The sequence below is a fragment of the Corvus kubaryi genome, unplaced genomic scaffold, assembly GCF_017639235.1.
Source record: "Corvus kubaryi isolate FWS band 111438036 unplaced genomic scaffold, C.kubaryi_AGA036_p1.0 37391, whole genome shotgun sequence".
Taxonomy (NCBI): Eukaryota; Metazoa; Chordata; class Aves; order Passeriformes; family Corvidae; genus Corvus; species Corvus kubaryi.
Window position 1 is genome coordinate 11,053,112 of NW_024581130.1, and position 19,085 is coordinate 11,072,196.

At 54.0% G+C, this 19,085-nt stretch overlaps 1 protein-coding gene and 1 long non-coding RNA gene across 3 annotated transcripts in view; one reads left to right on the top strand and one right to left on the bottom strand.

Annotated features, from left to right (window-relative positions):
* The window catches only part of LOC121669260, a 51,343-nt gene extending 42,463 nt beyond the window's left edge, over positions 1 to 8,880 (top strand). For both annotated transcript variants that reach the window (XR_006017678.1, XR_006017677.1), the window contains one exon: positions 7,909 to 8,880. This is a non-coding gene — a long non-coding RNA (uncharacterized LOC121669260). The remainder of the gene's footprint in view (positions 1 to 7,908) is intronic.
* Positions 193 to 19,085, bottom strand: part of SLCO2B1 (solute carrier organic anion transporter family member 2B1) — a 34,918-nt gene continuing 16,025 nt past the window's right edge. The window contains exons 6-15 of the mRNA XM_042037956.1: positions 18,914 to 19,012; positions 18,406 to 18,536; positions 11,600 to 11,708; positions 7,478 to 7,642; positions 6,154 to 6,346; positions 5,138 to 5,294; positions 3,025 to 3,185; positions 1,876 to 1,940; positions 1,248 to 1,368; positions 193 to 754 (exon numbers count right to left, since the gene is read on the bottom strand). Coding sequence (XP_041893890.1) covers positions 580 to 754; positions 1,248 to 1,368; positions 1,876 to 1,940; positions 3,025 to 3,185; positions 5,138 to 5,294; positions 6,154 to 6,346; positions 7,478 to 7,642; positions 11,600 to 11,708; positions 18,406 to 18,536; positions 18,914 to 19,012 — 1,376 coding nt within the window. The 3' untranslated portion in view covers positions 193 to 579. The remainder of the gene's footprint in view (positions 755 to 1,247; positions 1,369 to 1,875; positions 1,941 to 3,024; positions 3,186 to 5,137; positions 5,295 to 6,153; positions 6,347 to 7,477; positions 7,643 to 11,599; positions 11,709 to 18,405; positions 18,537 to 18,913; positions 19,013 to 19,085) is intronic.

The following is a 19,085-nucleotide window of genomic DNA, read 5'->3' on the forward strand; positions in this document are numbered from 1 at the left end:
GGATCCTCATCCCTGCAGATGTGCAGGTTGGTCCTTCTGACAAAAGTGGTGACAAAAATCCCAGCAGTGTCAGCTGGAGCAGGATGAAATGTCCCAGGAGGAGAGGGCATCTGACACCAGAAGAGGAAAGGGAACAAGCACAGCTGACATTCTGGAGGCAAGGACAGACCATCAGTCACAGAGATCTATGGGTTCAGTACAAAACCATTTCTTAAAAATGATTTATTTAAAAAAATACAACCCACAAAACCCTTCAGGTTTATGGTTAATGCTCAGTGCTGGCATCACCGAGACGCTCAGCAGGAAAAAATGCTTTGAAGGACACAAATCCCGGAGGCTGCAGAGTCCAAGGGTTGAAGTGTGCGGACTAATCCATGGGAAGGAAGAAGCTGCACCCCTGAGGTGGAGAACAACGCATGGATGGATCCCCAGCACTGCAGGAAGAGTTCATCCCACCTGGGAGATCAGGAGGCAGCCCCAGGGTGCATCACTCCGGGCATCCACCCTCCACAGCTCGGGTGTGGGCTGATTCACGTGGCTCCACCTCCCCAGACATGATCACAATTCACCTTTGCGGTGTCACACTTTGGATTCCGGGGTCTTTATGGAGTCTCCTGACAGTTTCTCCTTTTCTGGCTCCGCCTTTGTCTCCTGTGCCTGGCTGGCTTCCCTCTCCTGCTTGCTGAGGATCAGATACACGGCCCCGAAGCACAGGAAAGCGCCCACCTCGAAGAAAAACTGCAGCCCCAGATACCTGTGGGGTGCAAACGGAGGATCAGGGGAGTGGGGATATTCCTGAGTGCTCCAAGCACCTGAGACTCTGGGGAGGTTCTTCCAGGGACTGCCTCTGCCACAGTGCAGAGAGCTGGCAGGGCCTGGGGGGTGAGTGTCCCTGTGTGTTCACAGTGCTTTGCAGAATGATTTGCCACGTCCCCCCGGAGTCCCTGACCCCCATTATCCCGATGCCACGTGCCCCCGCAGTCCCTGACCCCCATTATCCCGATGCCACATCCCCCCACAGTTCCTGACCCCCATTATCCCGATGCCACGTGCCCCCGCAGTCCCTGACCCCCATTATCCCAATGCCACGTGCCCCCGCAGTCCCTGACCCCCATTATCCCGATGCCACGTGCCCCCGCAGTCCCTGACCCCCATTATCCCGATGCCACGTGCCCCCGCAGTCCCTGACCCCCATTATCCCAATGCCACGTGCCCCCGCAGTCCCTGATCCCGGTCTCCAGCCCTACCTCTGCCTGAAGAGGGTGTTGTCGTAGTACCTGCAGGCTGCCCTCCGGTCACACCTGCTCTCCCACAGGATGCAGGTGGTGTCGATGGCGCTGCCGTACAGCACCGGGCCCGGCATCCAAGCTGCAACACATGGTAGCCAGGTCCAGCCATCCCCCCCACCAAAGTCACCCCAAATCCACGTCCCCACGTGCCCCAGCCAGGTGCCTCCGGAACGCTTCAGTGACGGTGACCCCACCAGCCCCTGGGCAGCCCATTCCAGCTCCCCTCCTCTGTACACTGAGCACTTACTGCTCCTTCCCACGGCTGCTGTGGCACAGCCTGGGGGCCTCCAGGGTCACATGAACTTTCCCCTTTGGAGAAGTAACTGGTGGGATCCCAGGACAGGGTTTGGAGCCCCTCTGATGCACTGGAGGCGAGCAGAGCAGTGTCTGCACACAGCCTGAGCTCCTGGACCTGAAGTATTCCCATCCCTCCTTTGCACATGGAGATGGAGCCCTTGGAGCTGCCCTGTCTTATCCCCACTGCAAGCACCCCCAGACCCCACAAGGCAGCATCTTTCCCTGCCTTGGGAAAGCCCTCTCCAAGAGCTGCCATTATTTTCCAGGATGATATTTTAACACAATTTACCTAAAACTCTCAGCAGCATGAACTGTATCCCAACAGCAAATGATTTGTCTTCAGGCTGGATGCTCCTGAAAAACAAAGTGGAAAACATGTCCTCTGGCAATCCCACCAGGATGGATGCTTCCCTCCCTGGCACAGCACCTCACCCACACATGGTCCTTCAACCCAGCCAGGGAGTTCCCATTTACATCAGCAAAGCTGATGAGGGTTCATTCATTAGGGCTGAACACTGACCACGGCCTTCCCTTGGCCTGAAAATCCTGCCAGACCCAGGAAGACATGGGGAGGGCTTGGCTAAGGAGCACTTTTGCTTTTGAGTCAAAGAATCTGGGTGAGTGAAACAGAGGCAATGAAAGGGATGCTTTTTGTAACTGAGCAAGTGCTTTGCACGTGGAGGCAGCGGCTTTCCTGAGGTGAGAAGCCCCAGTGTCCATTCCAACTGGCAGCCCAGTTTTCTGGAATCTGTATTTCTGGCTGTGGTTCCTGCTGGGCTCACACGTGGAAAAGGACTGGTTGGCAGAGGACCCCCAGGCCGGCACCCTCAGGGGACTCAGCTTCCCTCTCCTCTCTGACTGCCTGGAGTGCACAGAGCTCTGGGAGGTAAAAAGGGGTTTTTAACAACAGATTTTTCCCTAAAAAGCAACTCTTTAGAGTATTTTGGCCATGGAAATGTGCTCGGAAGTACCATTTATAGACTAAGACAGAGACTTCCCCATGGCTTTCCTCTCTCCCTCAGCTTTGCCCATGCTGGGGTCCAGCCCCACCAGCCTGGGATCACATCTAGGCGGCTCCATCCTTCTCTGCCCCACAGGCACCTTTCCAAGGATGTGGGAAGGAGCAGCCCTAATTGCCTCTCTGCACTGGGAGGGAGGCCGCTTGCAAGCAAAGGAAGGTAATTAAACTTCTTAACTTCACACAGAGCTGCCTTAAAAAGAGCCCAAGTGCCGTGTGCTGAATTACTGCTGAGTTAATGGTGCATCTTGTGCTGAGGTAAAAATCCCGGCAGGAACAGGCAGGAGGTGCAAAACAGGGCTGGTTTAACCCCTACAGGGCTGGTTTAACCCCCAGCTGCAGAAATCCTTCCTCCTGAACCAAACATCCCCTCTGGAAGCCCTCTGTGGCTGCCCAGGACCGTGCCCAAGGCGTCCCCACCTGAGGATGAGCATGAAGGACGGCGTGTGGGATGTGCTGGCGAGGATCCCTGCCAGGCAGGACAGGACCACGAAGGGCACGAAGAGGTGGGAGCAGCCGGTGCCGCAGGTGCCCGGCCTGGCGAGCCCCGCTCCCGGGATGCAGCTGCACTCGGTGTAGTTCTGCAAAGAGAGGAGAACGTCCAGGGGCTGCTCACGTGCCCAGGGATGCGCAGATGGAAGGGAACGCTGCCAGAGTGAAGGAGGGCAGTAGGATTTGTCTGGAAATAATTAGAAGTAATTAGCACTCCGTACTTCGGGGACACATCAGAGCCCGGTTCAGGGCTCCAGGAGAGCTGGAGAGTGACTGGGGACAAGGGCTGGAGGGACAGGACACAGGGAATGGCTTCCCACTGCCAGAGGGCAGGGATGGATGGGATATTGGGAAGGAATTCCTGGCTGTGAGGGTGCTGAGGCCCTGGCACAGGGTGCCTGGGCTCTGCCATCTGTGCCCACGCGCTGTCCTGCTGTGAGCCCCTTCATCCAGGGCTGTGTGCAGGGCCCAGCTGCGGCCAGAGCCCAACCTCAGGGCAGCGTTAAATCAAAAACGTAAAACCTCACCTTTGAGAGAGGCTCATAAATAACTGGCAGAGAATTATAGCAAAGAAAAGATGCCCTGGGGTGATGGATGAGGAATTTTTCCTTTTCTCTATTTTTTAGCCACAATTTTCTTTCTTTTTTTTTTTTTTTTTTTTTTTTTAAACAAGAAACCTCTGGGTGGTTTTTTTGAAGAGACCTTAAAATTAATAATGAGCATCATCTTTTGGTTGCCAGAGGGGGTGGCAGTTCGCAGAAGGGTGATCCCAGAGGCAGGAGCAGCTCAGGGTCTCCCAAAACCTCATTCCTACATCCAAGCTTGCACGGTGCCCTCTGGAAAGGCTGCAGCAGAGCTGGGCACACAGCTGCAGGGCTTTCTGCAGGCTGGGAGGTTTCTGGAAACCCCGGGACAGGGAAGGCAGTAGGCAATGAGTGCCACAGGTCCTTGTACTGGCAGAGATGCTGAAAATTGTAAGAAAAGTGTAAAATTTCCGAGAAAGCAAGGGCTGGAAGAGGGAGGCAACTTCGAGGAGGAAGAAAGCAGTTGGAAAGGATCTGCCATACAAAAGGCAGGCGTGGGGGTGCAGGAAAGCACATTTGGGACTAAGCTCTGGCAGAAAGCATAATTGTTATTAAAATGAAGTGCTGTTAATTAACAAAACGCTGCTGAAAACTGCCCAGACAGTCCCACGCTGCCATTACAGCCTGTGCCAAGCGGAAAGCCACTCATCCTACACAGACTGCAGAGAGGTTGGAATGGCAAAGATTTCCGTGCGGGTTATCTGTTGAACTGCGCTGTCTGCAGACCCACAGAGCAGCTGGGAGAGCTCAGAGCTGTCGGGGTGTTGGTGGCAGGCCGGGAGCAGCACAGCAGAGACAAGCACAGGGCAGCAGAAAGACCCCACCAAAGGAAGGCCAGGAGCAAACCCCACTGTTCCAGCCCCTGCACTGGACTCTCCACTCAGTCCCCCTCTCATGCAGACACTTGGCTGGGCAGCCTGTGCCCATGGAGAGGGTGTGCACTCTGCAACCAGATGGGAATTTCCACCCTGGAAACCTGGGAGCTGAAAGGTGGAATAACACCCCTCTGACGAGGCTCTCCCAGAGCACTCACCACAGCTCTGCCAAATGCCAGTGCTGGGAGCAACGTGGGCACCTGGGAGGCGTCCCTGCCCATCTAGGGGGGTGACCTGGGAGAGCTTGGAAGTTCCTTCCAATCCAAACCATTCTGTGGTCCTGGGGCAGCCCCTCAAGCTGCTGGGTAGCAATGAATCTGGAGAAGCCAGGGTTTGGGGAGCACAGCCTGACCTGGGGGTCAGGGAATGGGGAGGGACACCTGTACATCCTAAACCACTGGATCCTAAGAGGTTCGTTCCTGCCTGTTGCCTTGGCTGAGGGATGTTCCCAGCCTCCCCCTGCTCATCCCACACGGATCACGCAGTGCTTGCCCAACACCAATGAACATCAGAAAATCCATCTGCCAGTCTGGAGCAGGACAGTGGTCACCCCTCAGCAGCCATGCCCCAGGCCCGACTCACCAGGACTGAGTTGTTTGTGTCGATGTTCACATTCCTGCAGCCAGCAGAGCAGGGGGAGGTGTATTCCACGCCGTTGGAGCCACAGACGGGGTTGAAGCCCTTCTCGGGGCAGTGACACTGCGCATTGCACTCCATGTCATGGTGCCCAAACCCAGAGCTGAGCACGAGGGAAGTGTTAGTGCCAGGTACTGATCAATATGCATCTTACAGAGAAAACAAACTGCCTGTGTGCTGAGATCAGTAAAAACCCACTTGACTGCTCAACAAACCCTTCCCCACGTGTGAGTGAGGAGCCACGGGAATTCCACCATCACCCCGGGCCTTGGCTCTGCCTGGGCAAAGCATCCCAGCCACAAATGGTCCCAGGAGCCTCCCACTTCCTTCATACTTGGTCCCAAGCCCGGGCTTTGGGGTTCTTGCAACACCCCACTGTGGGAGGGAAGGAGGGAGGGAGGGAGATTCCCCTGAGGGCCGGGACCACAGGACACTGACCAGGCAATTCACAGAGACCTGGATCAAGCCTTGAGGGCACACAAGAAGATCCTGCCCACGTTTAGCTGCCGCAGCTTGGAAGGTGTGATCCCAGGGCTGGCCCAAAACTTTCCAAGATGAAATGTAAGTCTTGTGCTGTTTGTGCCAAAAACGTGTTTACTTCGGGTTCCACACTTGCTCCTCAGTGGGAAATCTCACTGGTGGAACTCTTATAACCCTGCTCCTAAAAATCTCATGTTACAAAGGTTTTAACCCAAAGGAGATAAAGCTGAGCTGACTCCACCGTGTGTGGGATAAATCATGAAGGGTATCTGTATCATTTCTGCCCTAAACCTGAGGACACAGCAAACTCGGTGCTTATCCACAAGAATTTCTTACTTTATCTCCATCAGCCGCTTCTCCTGAGGAAATGAATCAATTTCTGGGGATTCTGCTTGGCTCCCACCCCGAGGAATGTGCCTGTGGCTGGGGTGTGCCCGCCCTGGGAATGCCCGCCCCGTGCCCAGCCCGCAGAGCAGTGGTACCTGTCCCAGTAGGTGACACCGGCCACCTTCTGTGTGGGGCAGCCCAGGAAGAGCAGGGGAAAGGCCCCGAGCAGGCAGAGCAGCATGCCTAGCACACACAGGGCACTGCACTGCCTCAGAGACATCTGGAACCGCTTCAGGATGGCACCGCCCACCACAATCCCCACCATGGCCCCGGGGATGTTCACGGCACCTGGGGAAAGGCAGGGCATGGAATCAGGGAATCACAGAGTGGGTTGGGAGGGATCTTAAACATCACCCAGTTCCAGCCCTTCCACTGTCCCAGGCTGCTCCAAGCCCCGTCCAGCGTGGCCTTGGACACTTCCAGGGATCATGGGGCAGCCACAGCTGCTCTGGGCACCCTGTGCCAGGGCCTGCCCACCCTCACAGGGAAGGATTCCCTCCTAAAACCCTACCTAAAGCCATTCCCCCTTGTCCTATCACTGTACTTTGCTTTCCATCCTCTGAGCTGCGTCAGTCCCTTCTCACAGCAAAGGCCCAGGGAATTTGCTGTTGGGTTCCTGTTTTTCAGCACAGGGGATTCAGAAGGGACCAAGGTTTTTGCAGGAACTGGTGGAATAATGCTATGAAAAAGCTGCTTTTCAAAGCCAGGGCAAACCGGCTGCCTTATGTATCCATGGATGGAAGATGCCAGGAGCAGTGGAAAGCCATGCTTCACCCAGCAAAATGTGATTTTTCAGTGTGGACAGGAGGAAGCACCAAGTAAACCTGGGGAGGATGTTTAATTTCTGTGCAGCACAGGACTGTGCCCATTTCTGTGGTCACCCTTGTAAAACCCCATTTATCTAAAACCCCCCATTTTTGGGGGAGACCAAAGTTCAGCTACCGACGTGCAAACTGATTAATTCAGCTGAGGATCAACGGGGAGGTTGCTTTCAGACCATAAATACCCACGCAAAGAAGGAATTTCCAGCTACAGAAAGCTTTTTGATCTGAGGGAAAAAGGCAAAGCAAGACTCAGTGGTGAGAACAAAGGCTAGAGAAATTCATCCACTGAGCACAGGGCTGACTTGAATGCAGAGGGTAAATCTGAGCTGGGAGCAGCTCAGCTCACATCGGGGCAGGAGAGCACTGCTTCAGCATTTAACCTTCCCGCCTGCATTCAGCCCTGGGCTTTGCCAGTCTGCTCTGCTCACTTTATTCTGATTTATCTGTTGCAGACCTCAGAGGCCTCTTTCCCTGAGGAGCTGTGGCAGGATCTCTGAACTCTCTGACTGATTCTGAGAGGGGGGCTTTATTCCAGAGGAACTCTTCCTAATTTCTAGATTATTTTTTAAAGAGTCAAAAGCTCAGCAACACTTACCAATGATCATGTTGGCCAGGGATGCTGTGAGGGAGAATTGTCTCTCCAGGAACTTGCCCATGAACGTTGCTAACCCAGCAACCATGGCAGAGATGTTGACCTGAGCCAGCACCACCAGCAGGTACACGGGATGCCGCAGGTTCCTCAGCAGCACCACAGGGAAACCTGAAAGGACAAGGGGGCACCTGTACCATGGAGAGCAGGGGTACACCAAAATATTAATCAGGGAACCACAGAAGGGTTTGGGTTGGAAGGGACTGCAAAGCTCATCTCATTCCACCCCTTTCCTTGAAGCTTTCTGGCAGGGCTTCTGCTAAAACAAACACAAAAGTACATGGGAAGTCACTAAAAGTTAATTTATTTGTTTGCTGCACTTGCAATTTCAGTGTCCTTTTTGTTTCAATAATGAAAAATGCATTTTTTGATTACAGGCAAGAAACGCTCCAGCAAGCTGCTCTAGGGCTGAACCCTTGAGCAGGAGAGGTCTCCACGGAGCTCAGCACAGGCAGCCCCAGCTGCCAGGGAACGGGGTGCCCGGTGCTGCCAGCTGGGAGCTGCAGCTGTCCATCCTGGAGCGATCTCCCCTTCCTGCACATCCCAACCCCACTTTCTGCTCCTGCTGCTGCTCTCCCGCTGCCTTCCCCTGCTCTGGCTGGCACGCAAAGGGCAACTTCCGAACGAACTGCTGGTGAGTTTCCCAGAGGAGGGCTCGGGCAGCCAATATGTTGGAGCAGAGATAAGGAATTAACAGGGAGGATTAATGCAAAGGACTGCCATAAATTAATGGTGTTAATTCTCGGCAGCTGAAAAACAACTGGGACAATCTTTCTATCAGCTCCAGCCCAGTGGCACCAGGGCACTGCGGTGGGGAGGCCTCCCTGGGGCTTGTCTGGGAGCTGTCCCCAGATGGGGACAGATTTTGGCTGTCCTAAATGTTCTGTGGAGGGCAAAAGGACCCTCTGTGGGTGCAGTAGGGTCCTCCATGTGCAAAGGCAAAACTCCCCAAACTCATGGCAGCATCGCCTCTCCTGCTCAGCACTCTGCCCTCAGGTCAGGCAAGCAGCCCAAAATTTTAGGGAGTTGCAAAAGCAGGTCCAAGCATACTAGGCATGGTCAGGGACCCTGGAATTTTGACCTTGTGGAGGCTGGCAGTCAGTGGAGAGGGAAAGAGCTCCGTTACACCAATGTGAACCCAAGAGGGGAGATGGTTTTGCTTTCAAGTACCACTAAAGGTCCTGATCTTCGAAGCATATTCCTGGAATTTCTGAGCCATATTACAGATAGGAAACCTCAGATTGCTTGCTGAAAAATCTGATTTTTGTGGGAATCTTCCACCAAAAAGTTCTTTTCCCTGTAGGCCTTTGGTCTTTTCACCCAAACCACACCCCCTCTGCCCCACCAGATCAGAGGTAAAAAGCTGCAACTCTTTTTACCACTCGGAGGTAGAAAGCTGAGCAGGTCCCCACTTCATGGTGGGAGCAGCAAGACTTCCCATCCTCTGCAATCCCCACCTCAGCACTAATTGGATCTTCCTCACAGCTCCAGAGAGGAAGCTGGGCAGACAGGAAAAACAAGTGGAAACTTCAAAATAATAAACAAAAAATATCCTTGAAACTGCCTCTAGGGACCATAAGGGAAACAAACGAGTCACGAGTGCAGCGTTCCAATTGCTTTGAAGATCACCTTTAATGGGCTAATTCCCAGTATGTGCAGCAGAATCGGCACATCCTCCCAGCTGTTTTCAACAGAAGCCTGGAAATTAGCAATGGAAATTACTTCAGGCAAGCTAAATCCTACAATTTTTATTTCTGCAGGAAGATCCCGTGCCTGCAGAAGGAGGAATTGGTGGTGGTGGGGGTGCAAGCCAGTGTCCCACAGAGAGAGCATCTGTGCGAGAGCCAAGATCATTCCCCATGGAGGCCTGATGTCCCCAGCGCTGAGGGACTCAGCCAGCAGAGCTGCTCCCTCCTGGGGTGACTGACCTCAGTGCTTGGAACGTCCCCAGAGCCCCTTATCCTGCACACAGCTCCATCCTGTTATCGCTGACGGGGCTGGAAAGGCCCTTCCTGCCCAAGGCAGAGCCTCCAGGGCTCAGCGCGCTGCCCTCACACCCTGCCCCAGAGAGGCCCAGAGCCCCCAGGAGCACCTCATGGCATGGGCTCCAGCCCAGCCTTGTTCTGCTTGCAGGACATGGCAAAACTTCCCACAAGCCTGATTTTGCCCTCTGGTTATCCCCAGAGCAACAGAACACATGGCAAAAGGCATTTCCTTCTCCATAATCGTGGAAAGGTTTGGGTTGGAAGGGGCCTCAAAGCCCATCCAGTCCCATGCCATGGGCAGCGACACCTTCCACTATCCCAGGTTGTTCCCAGCCCCATCCAACCTGGCCTTGGACACTTCCAAGGTGATTCAGACCGGACAATCTCCAAATGCTGCTTTCATAGATTATCGCGTAGAAAATAATAGTAAAAATAGAAACTGAGAGAGGAAACAAAACAAGCAGGAGAGTGATGGAATGGGAAGAAAATTCTCTTTCCAGTGACTCGTGGATGAGCCAGCCCTGAAGTCTTTAGGCTTCACCCAAACTGTCCCATCTAACCATCACACACTACCTGTCACCCTGCTCCTGGCTCTAAACAGGGTTTTGTACTGGAGATCCTGGTGATTTCAGCAAGATTGCTCTCCTGACAAAAACCAGATGCTTCATTTGTTTCAGAACTGGGCTTTGGGGGATAAATTCTCTGAAATAATGAATTTAATACCACAGCCCTGACACAGCAACACTGATGCAAGCCCCAAACCAAAGCTGCAGCTGGAGCAGGGTAAGATATTTCCTCCTCTCTCCTCCCGGGAGCGGGGAGCTCATTTTCATTCGTGTTTCAGAGGCACAGAGCAGAGTGTTGGTGTGAAAATCCCATCTGAGCACTATCAATCTGTTCCCACGCAGCCGCTGCCATCACACAGGATTATAAATGATAGTGCAACAAGGTCGGGGGGGGAAGAAACCCCCGACCGCCTCCTCTAATTGAGCATTAGGCTGACGAGTAAACGCTGCCACCAGCGGGAGGAAAACCTGCCCACGCCTCCCTGGCTGTGCCTGCCCTGCACTGACGTTCAGAACACAGAGGATTTCCAATAAGTTAACGGGATAATAGCTGGGAAATATGGTGGAAGCTGACACGGAGTGACTTCAGAGGGCCACTTTTCATAAGTAGTTGCCAAAGTGCAGTGTATTTAAAAACCCCAAACATCCCAACCATTAGCAGATGCCTCCACAGACTAAAGCCCAGCTGATCCCCTTCACCACAAAGAGCCCACTCATTTCCAAACAACTTAATTGCACTGGATTCAAATCCCAGTCTCTGATTTTAGCTGCTCAGACCCTGGCCCCAGGCAGCGCTGGCCGTCCTCAGTGGGACAGGAGGTCAGCCTGGCTTGGATATTGTCTCCAGCCTTGGAGGAGCAGGTCTGAAGAGGGTTTTTGGGGATGAAAGTTGCCAGCACTGCTGTGGGTCTGATTCCTGCCATGGCCTGAGGACTGAGCAAGAGCAGCTGGATGCACCCTAGCCCCTCTGACTGAAGGGGGTCTCTCCCTTGCCATGGCCCTGCTCCAGGCTCACAGCTTGCACCCCTCTTCCCTGCCTGGATTTGGGCTCTGGCGAGATCTTGGCCTGTTTCCTACTGCCCACCTGAGCCATAAATCACAGAGTCACAGAAGGATTTAGGCTGGAAGGAACCTTAAAGCCCACCCAGTCCCACCTCCTGCCATGGGCAGGGACACCTCCCACTAGCCCAGGTTGCTCCAAGCCCTGTCCAACCTGGCCTTGGGCACTTCCAGGGAAGACATGTGACACTCAGAGTGACCAAGCCCAGGTGCTTTGGCTGGCATGAGGTGCAGCAGGGCAGTCTGGGTGAGGTGAACCACATCTGCTAGGAGCAGAGGGGTTAAACCCAACACTGAGCCTAAGGTGCATCTCGAGGGCCCATCCAGGAGCTGGGCTGAGCATAGGTGGGAACATCCCTGTTCCTTGGCAGCACTGCAGCCCCAGCACGGCCCCAGCTCAGCTGTCTGTGCCAGCAGGGAGTCGCCATCCGCGTGGGATCGGGACATTCCACACTTACGTCTGATGAACTCCGGTAGGGAGAGGCTCTCCATGTGCTTGGATCTCGACCTGAGCTGGCTCAGCATGTCCTCCCTCTTCTTGCTGCCACTGTCCTTCCCTCTCACCACCTGGGGACACACCAGAGGCTGTCACTGCACACATCATGACAGAGCTTCCCCTGCTCTCGCCTTTTCTCTCCCAAACCATGACACACAGCAGCCCATGATGTTTTTGGCCTTGGCCATCCCTGTCCATGTCCAGCTGCTGCTCCCAGCCCACACCACCGGGTTTCCAATGGGGCTGAGAGCATCCAGACATATATCCATGCTGCAGGGAAGTTTTCCCACCTTTCCTGACAGCAGTGGATCACACTTCATCAATATCAAGCTGTGCCGTTCCCCAGGCACAGCACACCGTGTGCTCAGCTCACACAAATTCAGGAGGTGCAAACCTTTGCAGGGAAAGCTGGATACCCTTAGGGGGATGGTTTTCTGCCCCAGAAGTTCTTGTACCTCTGTGTGTGGGGACAGGCACAGGCACCCAAGAGGGATACAGCTGGATCCCCACCAGCACAGCTTTGGGCACCAGTTTGGATGGAGGATGAGCAGTTCCCTGTGTCTCTGTGTTCCCTAAAAGCTGCTGGGCAGGAAAGAGGCAGCAATTGTAAGAGGAAAGTGTATCCAGGCAAGCAGGAGGTCTGGGATGGAGGCAAAACATTTGTCACCTCCTGAGCCAAGAGGCTGCCCAGGGCAGTGGTGGAGCCCCCAGCCCTGGAGGGTTCAGAGCGTGGAAGATCCATTGCAGCCCCACTCGGCCAAGTGTCCAACACCCCACGGCACTGGGAAGCCAAAGGAGCAGAGGATTTCTGGGATGTGCTTCGGGTCCCCTGCTCTGCTTTTAGGGGAATCACAGGAGCAGAGGGCATTAATTAGAGGAGCTGTGGGGCTGTGCCTGTGGGGTGGCAGGGCAGGGCTCAGGGGAAACCACAGAGTGCTTACAGCCAGAGCCAACAGCCAGAGCCAACAGCCCGGCTCTGCCACCCCCCTCAGCTCAGCAGCTCTGCTGCAGCTCCTGGCACCAGTCTGGGCTGGACAAACGAGTTCATTCAACAGCAATTAGAGACTTGTAATGGACACAGAGAAACAGGCAGCTCTTGGGCGAAAATCACCTCCTGTGCTCTGAAACTGAGAGTGGTCATTAAACCACAGCGAGGTCACAGTGTCTGTGCTGCAGGTGCCACGTGCCCTTTTTTAAGGGCAAAAGCAATGAAACTCCTTTCCTGTTTTTTATGGCTGGAGCTCAGGCTTTCATACGTTTTTCAAATGCAAAGATAAAATCCGGCTCCCTTTCACTTTTCAACTGCGTTACAGGGGCTCTTCTCTCTGCTCTGAAACTGCAGCACTTTCCAAAAATACATTCAAGCTGTTCCTGACTGTGGCTTCCTCAGCTTCCAGCTGTTTGTACTTCTGAGAGTCAACAGCCGGCACGTCCAGACAAAACGCAACTCCCCCCAAATTCCCCAGTCTGGGTTGTCCCTGCGGGTGACCCTTGCAAGGGACATTTCCGTGCTGGCTCGGGAGCAGCAGCTGCCTGCACAGGGAGCAAAGCCCTCACAGAGGAGGAAAGCTCCTCTCCCCGTGCTGCCTTGGCCCTGGTATATTTTTTTGCTGCCTGAAAGGATCAGGAAATACATTCCTCTGGGATGAAGGAAAGCAGGGGCAAAAGGAAAAGCAGAAATCCTGCCTGCTTGCTGCAGATGATACGGGAATGGTGCTGGAATGCTGCTGGCTGCGCCATCAGCGATGCCCAAGCCCTGAGGAGGATGCTGTGCTCCTGCCACAGGGAATTTTGGCACTCTCATGGCAGGAATTTGTCAAGCTGGAGCTGGAAGGTGCAGTAGCATGGGCTGGCTGCTCAGCCCTGCCCCAGCATCATGCCAAGGAGAAACAAACTAAGCTTGCAAAATGCCCCTATACTTGGGTTTTCTTGGATGATTCCTTAAAGGACTCCATTTCTTGGTGCCACTCGTTGCATCTCACATTTTTGCAATGAGATTTTATCTGTATGGAAGATTTTGCCCACAGAAGCTGTGGCTGCCCCTGGATCCCTGGCAGTGTCCAAGGCCAGGTTGGATGGGGCTTGGAGCAGCCTGGGACAGTGGAAGGTGTCCCTGCCCATGGCAGGGGTGGCACTGGATGGGCTTTCAGGTCCCTGCAACCCAACTCATGCTGTGATTCCCTGAGTCCACTGGCATCACTTCCAGTCTTCCAGGGATGGAGGAGGCAGACAGGCTTCTGAGGAAGGAGAATGAAGCTCCCACACACTTTGCACCAGGAAGAGCATCCCCAGCCTGACCTTGGCCTGGGGAAATCCCCAGTTTCCCTGCACAGACATGAATAAATCCAGGGATGGCTGAGCAGGGCTCTGCAGGAAAGGAAAATGAAAGCAGCTTTTGCTGCCAGCTCCTGCTCTCCCCACCTGCTACTGCACCTGTGAGAAGGGCAGCCAGAGGTGCCAGCAGCCTGGGCTTATCCAAATACACCCATGGAAACAGGGATAAATGACCTGCTCTGTGACAGAGAGGTTTTCTTTGTTTATTTGAGGTGTCTGCAGAGTTTCCCTCTGGCTGTGAACAGGACCTGGCACTCCCAGCTCAGTAAAGTCAGAGAAGTTATTTTCATATTAGACAAACAAAGTGTAAAACCTCACAGCTTGCAAAAGGATTACTTTCCTTTTGACAAGGTCACGCTCCCCACAAACACTTCATTCTGCCTCTTGCAGCACGTGCGGGTCCCTCCAGGGACCCTATTTCCAGGAGTGTTAACATCACCAGCGGAGGGGCACCTTGCTCCCATTGAATGGGAGGATTATTTTTAGCTGCTGTTTGTGCCTGACTTTAAAGCTCCCTGGGGAAAATCCACATGTAGAGCCCAGCCCACTCCTGAAGCCTGTCCTTCCACTTTGCCCTCTTTGCTCCTCAGATCATGCCCTGTACTCCTAGGCTGCCTTTGGTGGTGTTTTGGAGCTTTAATGAGGCACCCAGAGCATCACAGCACCTCTTCCCAGAGAAAGAGCTCCATCTCCAGCACCCAGTGGGGGCCCACAGGAGAGCTGGACAGGGACTTCTGCAAGGGCAGGGAGGGACAGGACAGGGGGGAATGACTTTAAGAGGAAGGAGGGCAGGGACAGATGGGATATTGGAAAGGAGTTGTCCCCTGGGAGGGTGGGGAGGCCCTGGCACAGGGTGCCCAGAGCAGCTGTGGCTGCCCCTGGATCTCTGGCAGTGTGCAAGGCCAGGCTGGAGTAACCTGGGATAGTGGAAGGTGTCCCTGCAACACGGAGGGAAATAAGTTTTTGAAACCTCCTGCCAGTGAGGTTCAGGAGGAGAGCACTGAGGAGTGACCTGGTGTCCAGAGGGGTTGTGTGACAGCGAACTGGAGCCACCAGGGCTTGGACAGGAGCGGGACATGCAGACCTGCTTCCCATGAAATCCATGGGAGCTTGGATACGAGTGGGACACACAGACCTGCTTCCCATGAAATCCATGGGAGCTTGGATATGAGTGGGACACGCAGACCTGCTTCCCATGAAATCCATGGGGGCTTTGTCTCGAGGCATCTGTCAGTGGATGCCGAGTGCTGACATGGCAGGGAGGTTTGTCCCAGCCAGGAGGAAGAGTCCCTCAGTGTCACTCAGTGTCACTCAGTGTCACTCAGCCCCTCTGGCATTTGGGAGACGTTGGGTTCTGTGTTTGGAGTGTCCCAAAGCAAACTTGCAGCGGGAGGGATCTGGGTGGCCAAGACAGGTCCTGCACACAAGAAATGCTGAGCAAGGACAGTGCTCCTGTTTCTGTCTGAGGCGTTGCTGAGAGCAGCTTTCCCCCTTTCAGTCCCTCTCCTTGTCACCCTCAGAGCTGCAGGACAGACACAGGCTGTGGCCCAGGAATACTGGAATATTGTGACAATACAGCTGCCTGGCTTGGGATGCAGCAACACCAGCAGATGGCAAAGCATGAGCTAAACTTTGGCTACACAGCAACTGGAGAGTGCTTCAAGTTCCTCACAATCCAGGACACAACTGCAAGAAATGGTCCAGGCTCATGGAGGCAGGATTAAACTGGAATTACTGGGAAAAAAAGCTGTTCTTGACTGAAAACAGTTTTTCCAGTATAAAAGCCTCATCCCCTCATCCCCTTCTTGGGTTCATGACAACTTCATGGCTTTGCTGTGATCAGCCCCCAAACAGGATTATTCAGGATACTCTGGTGCTAGAAACCTACCGACAGGCAGCAAAGTAGAGAAATAAAGATGTTCTGGGCTCGGAGTGACTAATTTACAAAAAAAAGATCAGAAGAGCAGCCCCACATTATCATTAATGTTAACACGAGCCCTTGCAGGAACTTCAAAGGAAGAATTCATCAAGAAAAGGTGAAGCTGAAATGTGGCTGTGGAATGAAAGATGTAGATGTGTCCTGGCTGGTGGGAGGAGGCAGATAAGTCTCCGAAGACACGGAGGGCTGGGTGATACCCAGTGTTCGCTGCGTGATGCCCACTGAGGAGGGTGGCCAGAAATGGAATCCAAGCTGCTGGTGCAGGAACACCTCAGCTGCCTCTGGGCAGAGCAGAGCAGAGCTTTTTGCATGGGCTGTTCCCATGCCGAGCCCGAAGGCATCTGCTGTAGGTAAGACAAATTTTTGGGGCTCTACGAGCTGTGTGGAAAAGCTCAGTTGATTTCTTCAAGTACTTGCAGCTTGTGGTTGCTCTGCTGGTAGATTTGTTCCTGCTTTGGACAGTCAGAAATCCTGGAACACTTCCAGGGATCCAGGGGCAGCCACAGCTTCCAGGGCCTGCACACCCTCACAGGGAACAATTCCTTCCCAGTATCCCGTCCATCCCTGCCCTCTGGCAGTGGGAAACCATTCCCTGTGTCCTGTCCCTCCATGCCTTGTCCCCAGTCCCTGTCCAGCTCTCCTGGAGCCCCTTTAGGCACTGGAAGATCTCCCTTCTCCAGACTAACACCACCAGCAACTCCAGCCTGAATCCACAGCCCTTTGTGATGGAAAACCCATCACTTTTGTGTCCTTAGCCAAACACTGATTTACTCCAAGGGCAAGCCAGAGAAAGGGTCTTATATACATATATATGCATATGTACATCTTTAGATACACATACATACATACATATATATAAATTTATATATACACATACAGAAAAACATCCACGACACCGCGGATTTCCAACAAATCTTGGAGTGCTCCTGCAGCCCACATGTGTTACCCACAACAGCATCTGGCAAACTTTCTACAGAGGCTTTTATCTGAATTTTTAAAGCAGGGCCCCTTGCTGCTGCTGCTGGTGCTGATACCCCCATTGGACAGGTGTGGCTGGCCCCGGTGCCTCCCATTCTTCAAGGAGGGCAGAATTTGGCTATCATTTACTGTATTTTCCTATTCTTATTTTTAACTTTCAGCAGATTCCAAGAGCTTTCTGAGGGGGATGGCAAAATGGAGAGAAATCCAAGAATTCAAGAAACTCACGTGCTGCAGATGGATACGTGGGTGCTCGGCCATGTGGGAGCGTTCCCACAGATCCCAGCCAGCAGAGCAGGGTGAAATCCTCCTGCTCTTTCTTAAATCAATATCCACCCATTCCCCCCTTCAACTCTTCCAAACTGCTCAGAGTGCAGCACTTGCCAGAAAGTGCAGCTGTTTTAGTTGGAAGTGCATTATTTTCTCTCAAGAGCCGCTTATGAAATTAATATTCCCATCAGCCCTAATGAAGAACTTTTCCCTACGATGGAGCGTGCCACCCTGGCAAACTGAGCAGGCCCTGCCAACACAGACCATCCCCAAGGCTTCAGAGCAACTCAGGCTGCAGGAGGATCAGTCAGGCACACTGCATTTGGGATCACCTTTACTCTGCCAGGCGCAGAGCAGTTCCCAGCCCATCACCTCACAGCTCGTGTCAGCCAGGAGTAAATCACTGCATCCCCAAGCTGAACTGGTAAAACAGGTCGGGGAACCCCAAATCTCCACTCACTCCTGTGGAAATTCAGGCAGTGTCAGGAGAAGTGAAGAATTACTCTGCAGCGGTGCACGGACTTGTTTGGACAGGAAGGTTTTGATGCTGCCTCAAAGCATCAAGGCAATGATACCACTCAGAGCATGGCCAAGACACCGAGATGAGCACAGCTTCACCTCCTGAGCATGTCCCAGCAGCTTCAGCAGCATCCCAACCCACAGAAAGTGCCTCCTCTGCAAGCACAGCCTGTTCTCTTCGCTGCTGCCAACACGCCGGGACGCGCAGCCAGGGAAGCGCTGGGGAAGCTCCCGAGTTGTGCACTCCAGGCATGCACGGCCACTCCCTGGCCCTGCTCCCCAGCGGCTGCTGAAGAAGAGCTCCCAGCGTCTTCCAGGAGCCCACTGCTCAAATTTCAGAAATGTCATAGTAATTTAAAACGTCCAAGGACTGCTCCTGAAAAATCCTGCCAGGATAGACAGGTCTGGCTGCCTTTACCTGCCCAAGCAGCCTCTCATTGGCACCTGAAACACGGGGCTAAGTCCTTTTCTCCTATGGAAAAGGGTGTCCTTGTCTTCCAGGAGCCCAGTGATGGAATTTCAATTCTACCTCCAAAATTCAGGAATTCTCAGCTGCCAGCACAGACAAAGCTGGCTGCCCTTTACCTCCCCTGCAACCCTCTCATGGAAACATGAAAATCTGAGACTGCACCCTTCCCTTCCTAAGGAACAGATCCTGGTTCCAGTCCCTGTGGCTGACATTCTGGCTGCACCGCGGTGTGTGTGTGTGTGTGCAGAACCTCTCCTACCTCCTTCGGCATTTCCCGTGGGAAGAAGAAGTAGGGCAGGGCAGACACGGCCACCAGGCTGGCGGCCACCAGGAACCCGAGCCACCAGGCCCCGACCCAGCGCGGGTCCTTGTTGGTGAGCTGCACCTCAGCTGCAACACAAGTGGGGAGAGGGGCATCAGACCAATGCTGGGACAAGGGAGGGAGCCCAGAGCACCGAAGGGTGGCCCCAGCCACCCCCGACATCAATCAGCCCCAAGGTGGTGGCTCCCAACCCAGGGACCATCAGTTCTGGGGTCTGAGCAGCGTTTGCCGCCGATCATCCCAGCACTAAATCACATTTCATTGTCTCTTTCCTATTTCACTGCTGTCCCCAGGACGTCCAAAGAGCCACTCAGCCCTTTGGATGGAGACAGCTGGGACAGGGATGTCCTGGATGCCCCTCTGCCCCACCGGCACAGGGCACAGAACCCACAGGAGGCTGGGAGCCCCTCTGCTTTAGGAGCTCTCCCAGGACCCGCTCCCTCACCTGCGCCGACTTTGTCGATGTCCACGTAGAACCTCAGCATGGCAGAGCCCAGCATGAAGGCCACCCCCGGGCCGATGACCGTCACGGAGAACAGGATTCCTGCGAGGTACGAGAGCGGGGAAGGGCTCAGCCTGGGGGAAGGGACCACGGGGACCAGGCTCTGCTGTGCCTG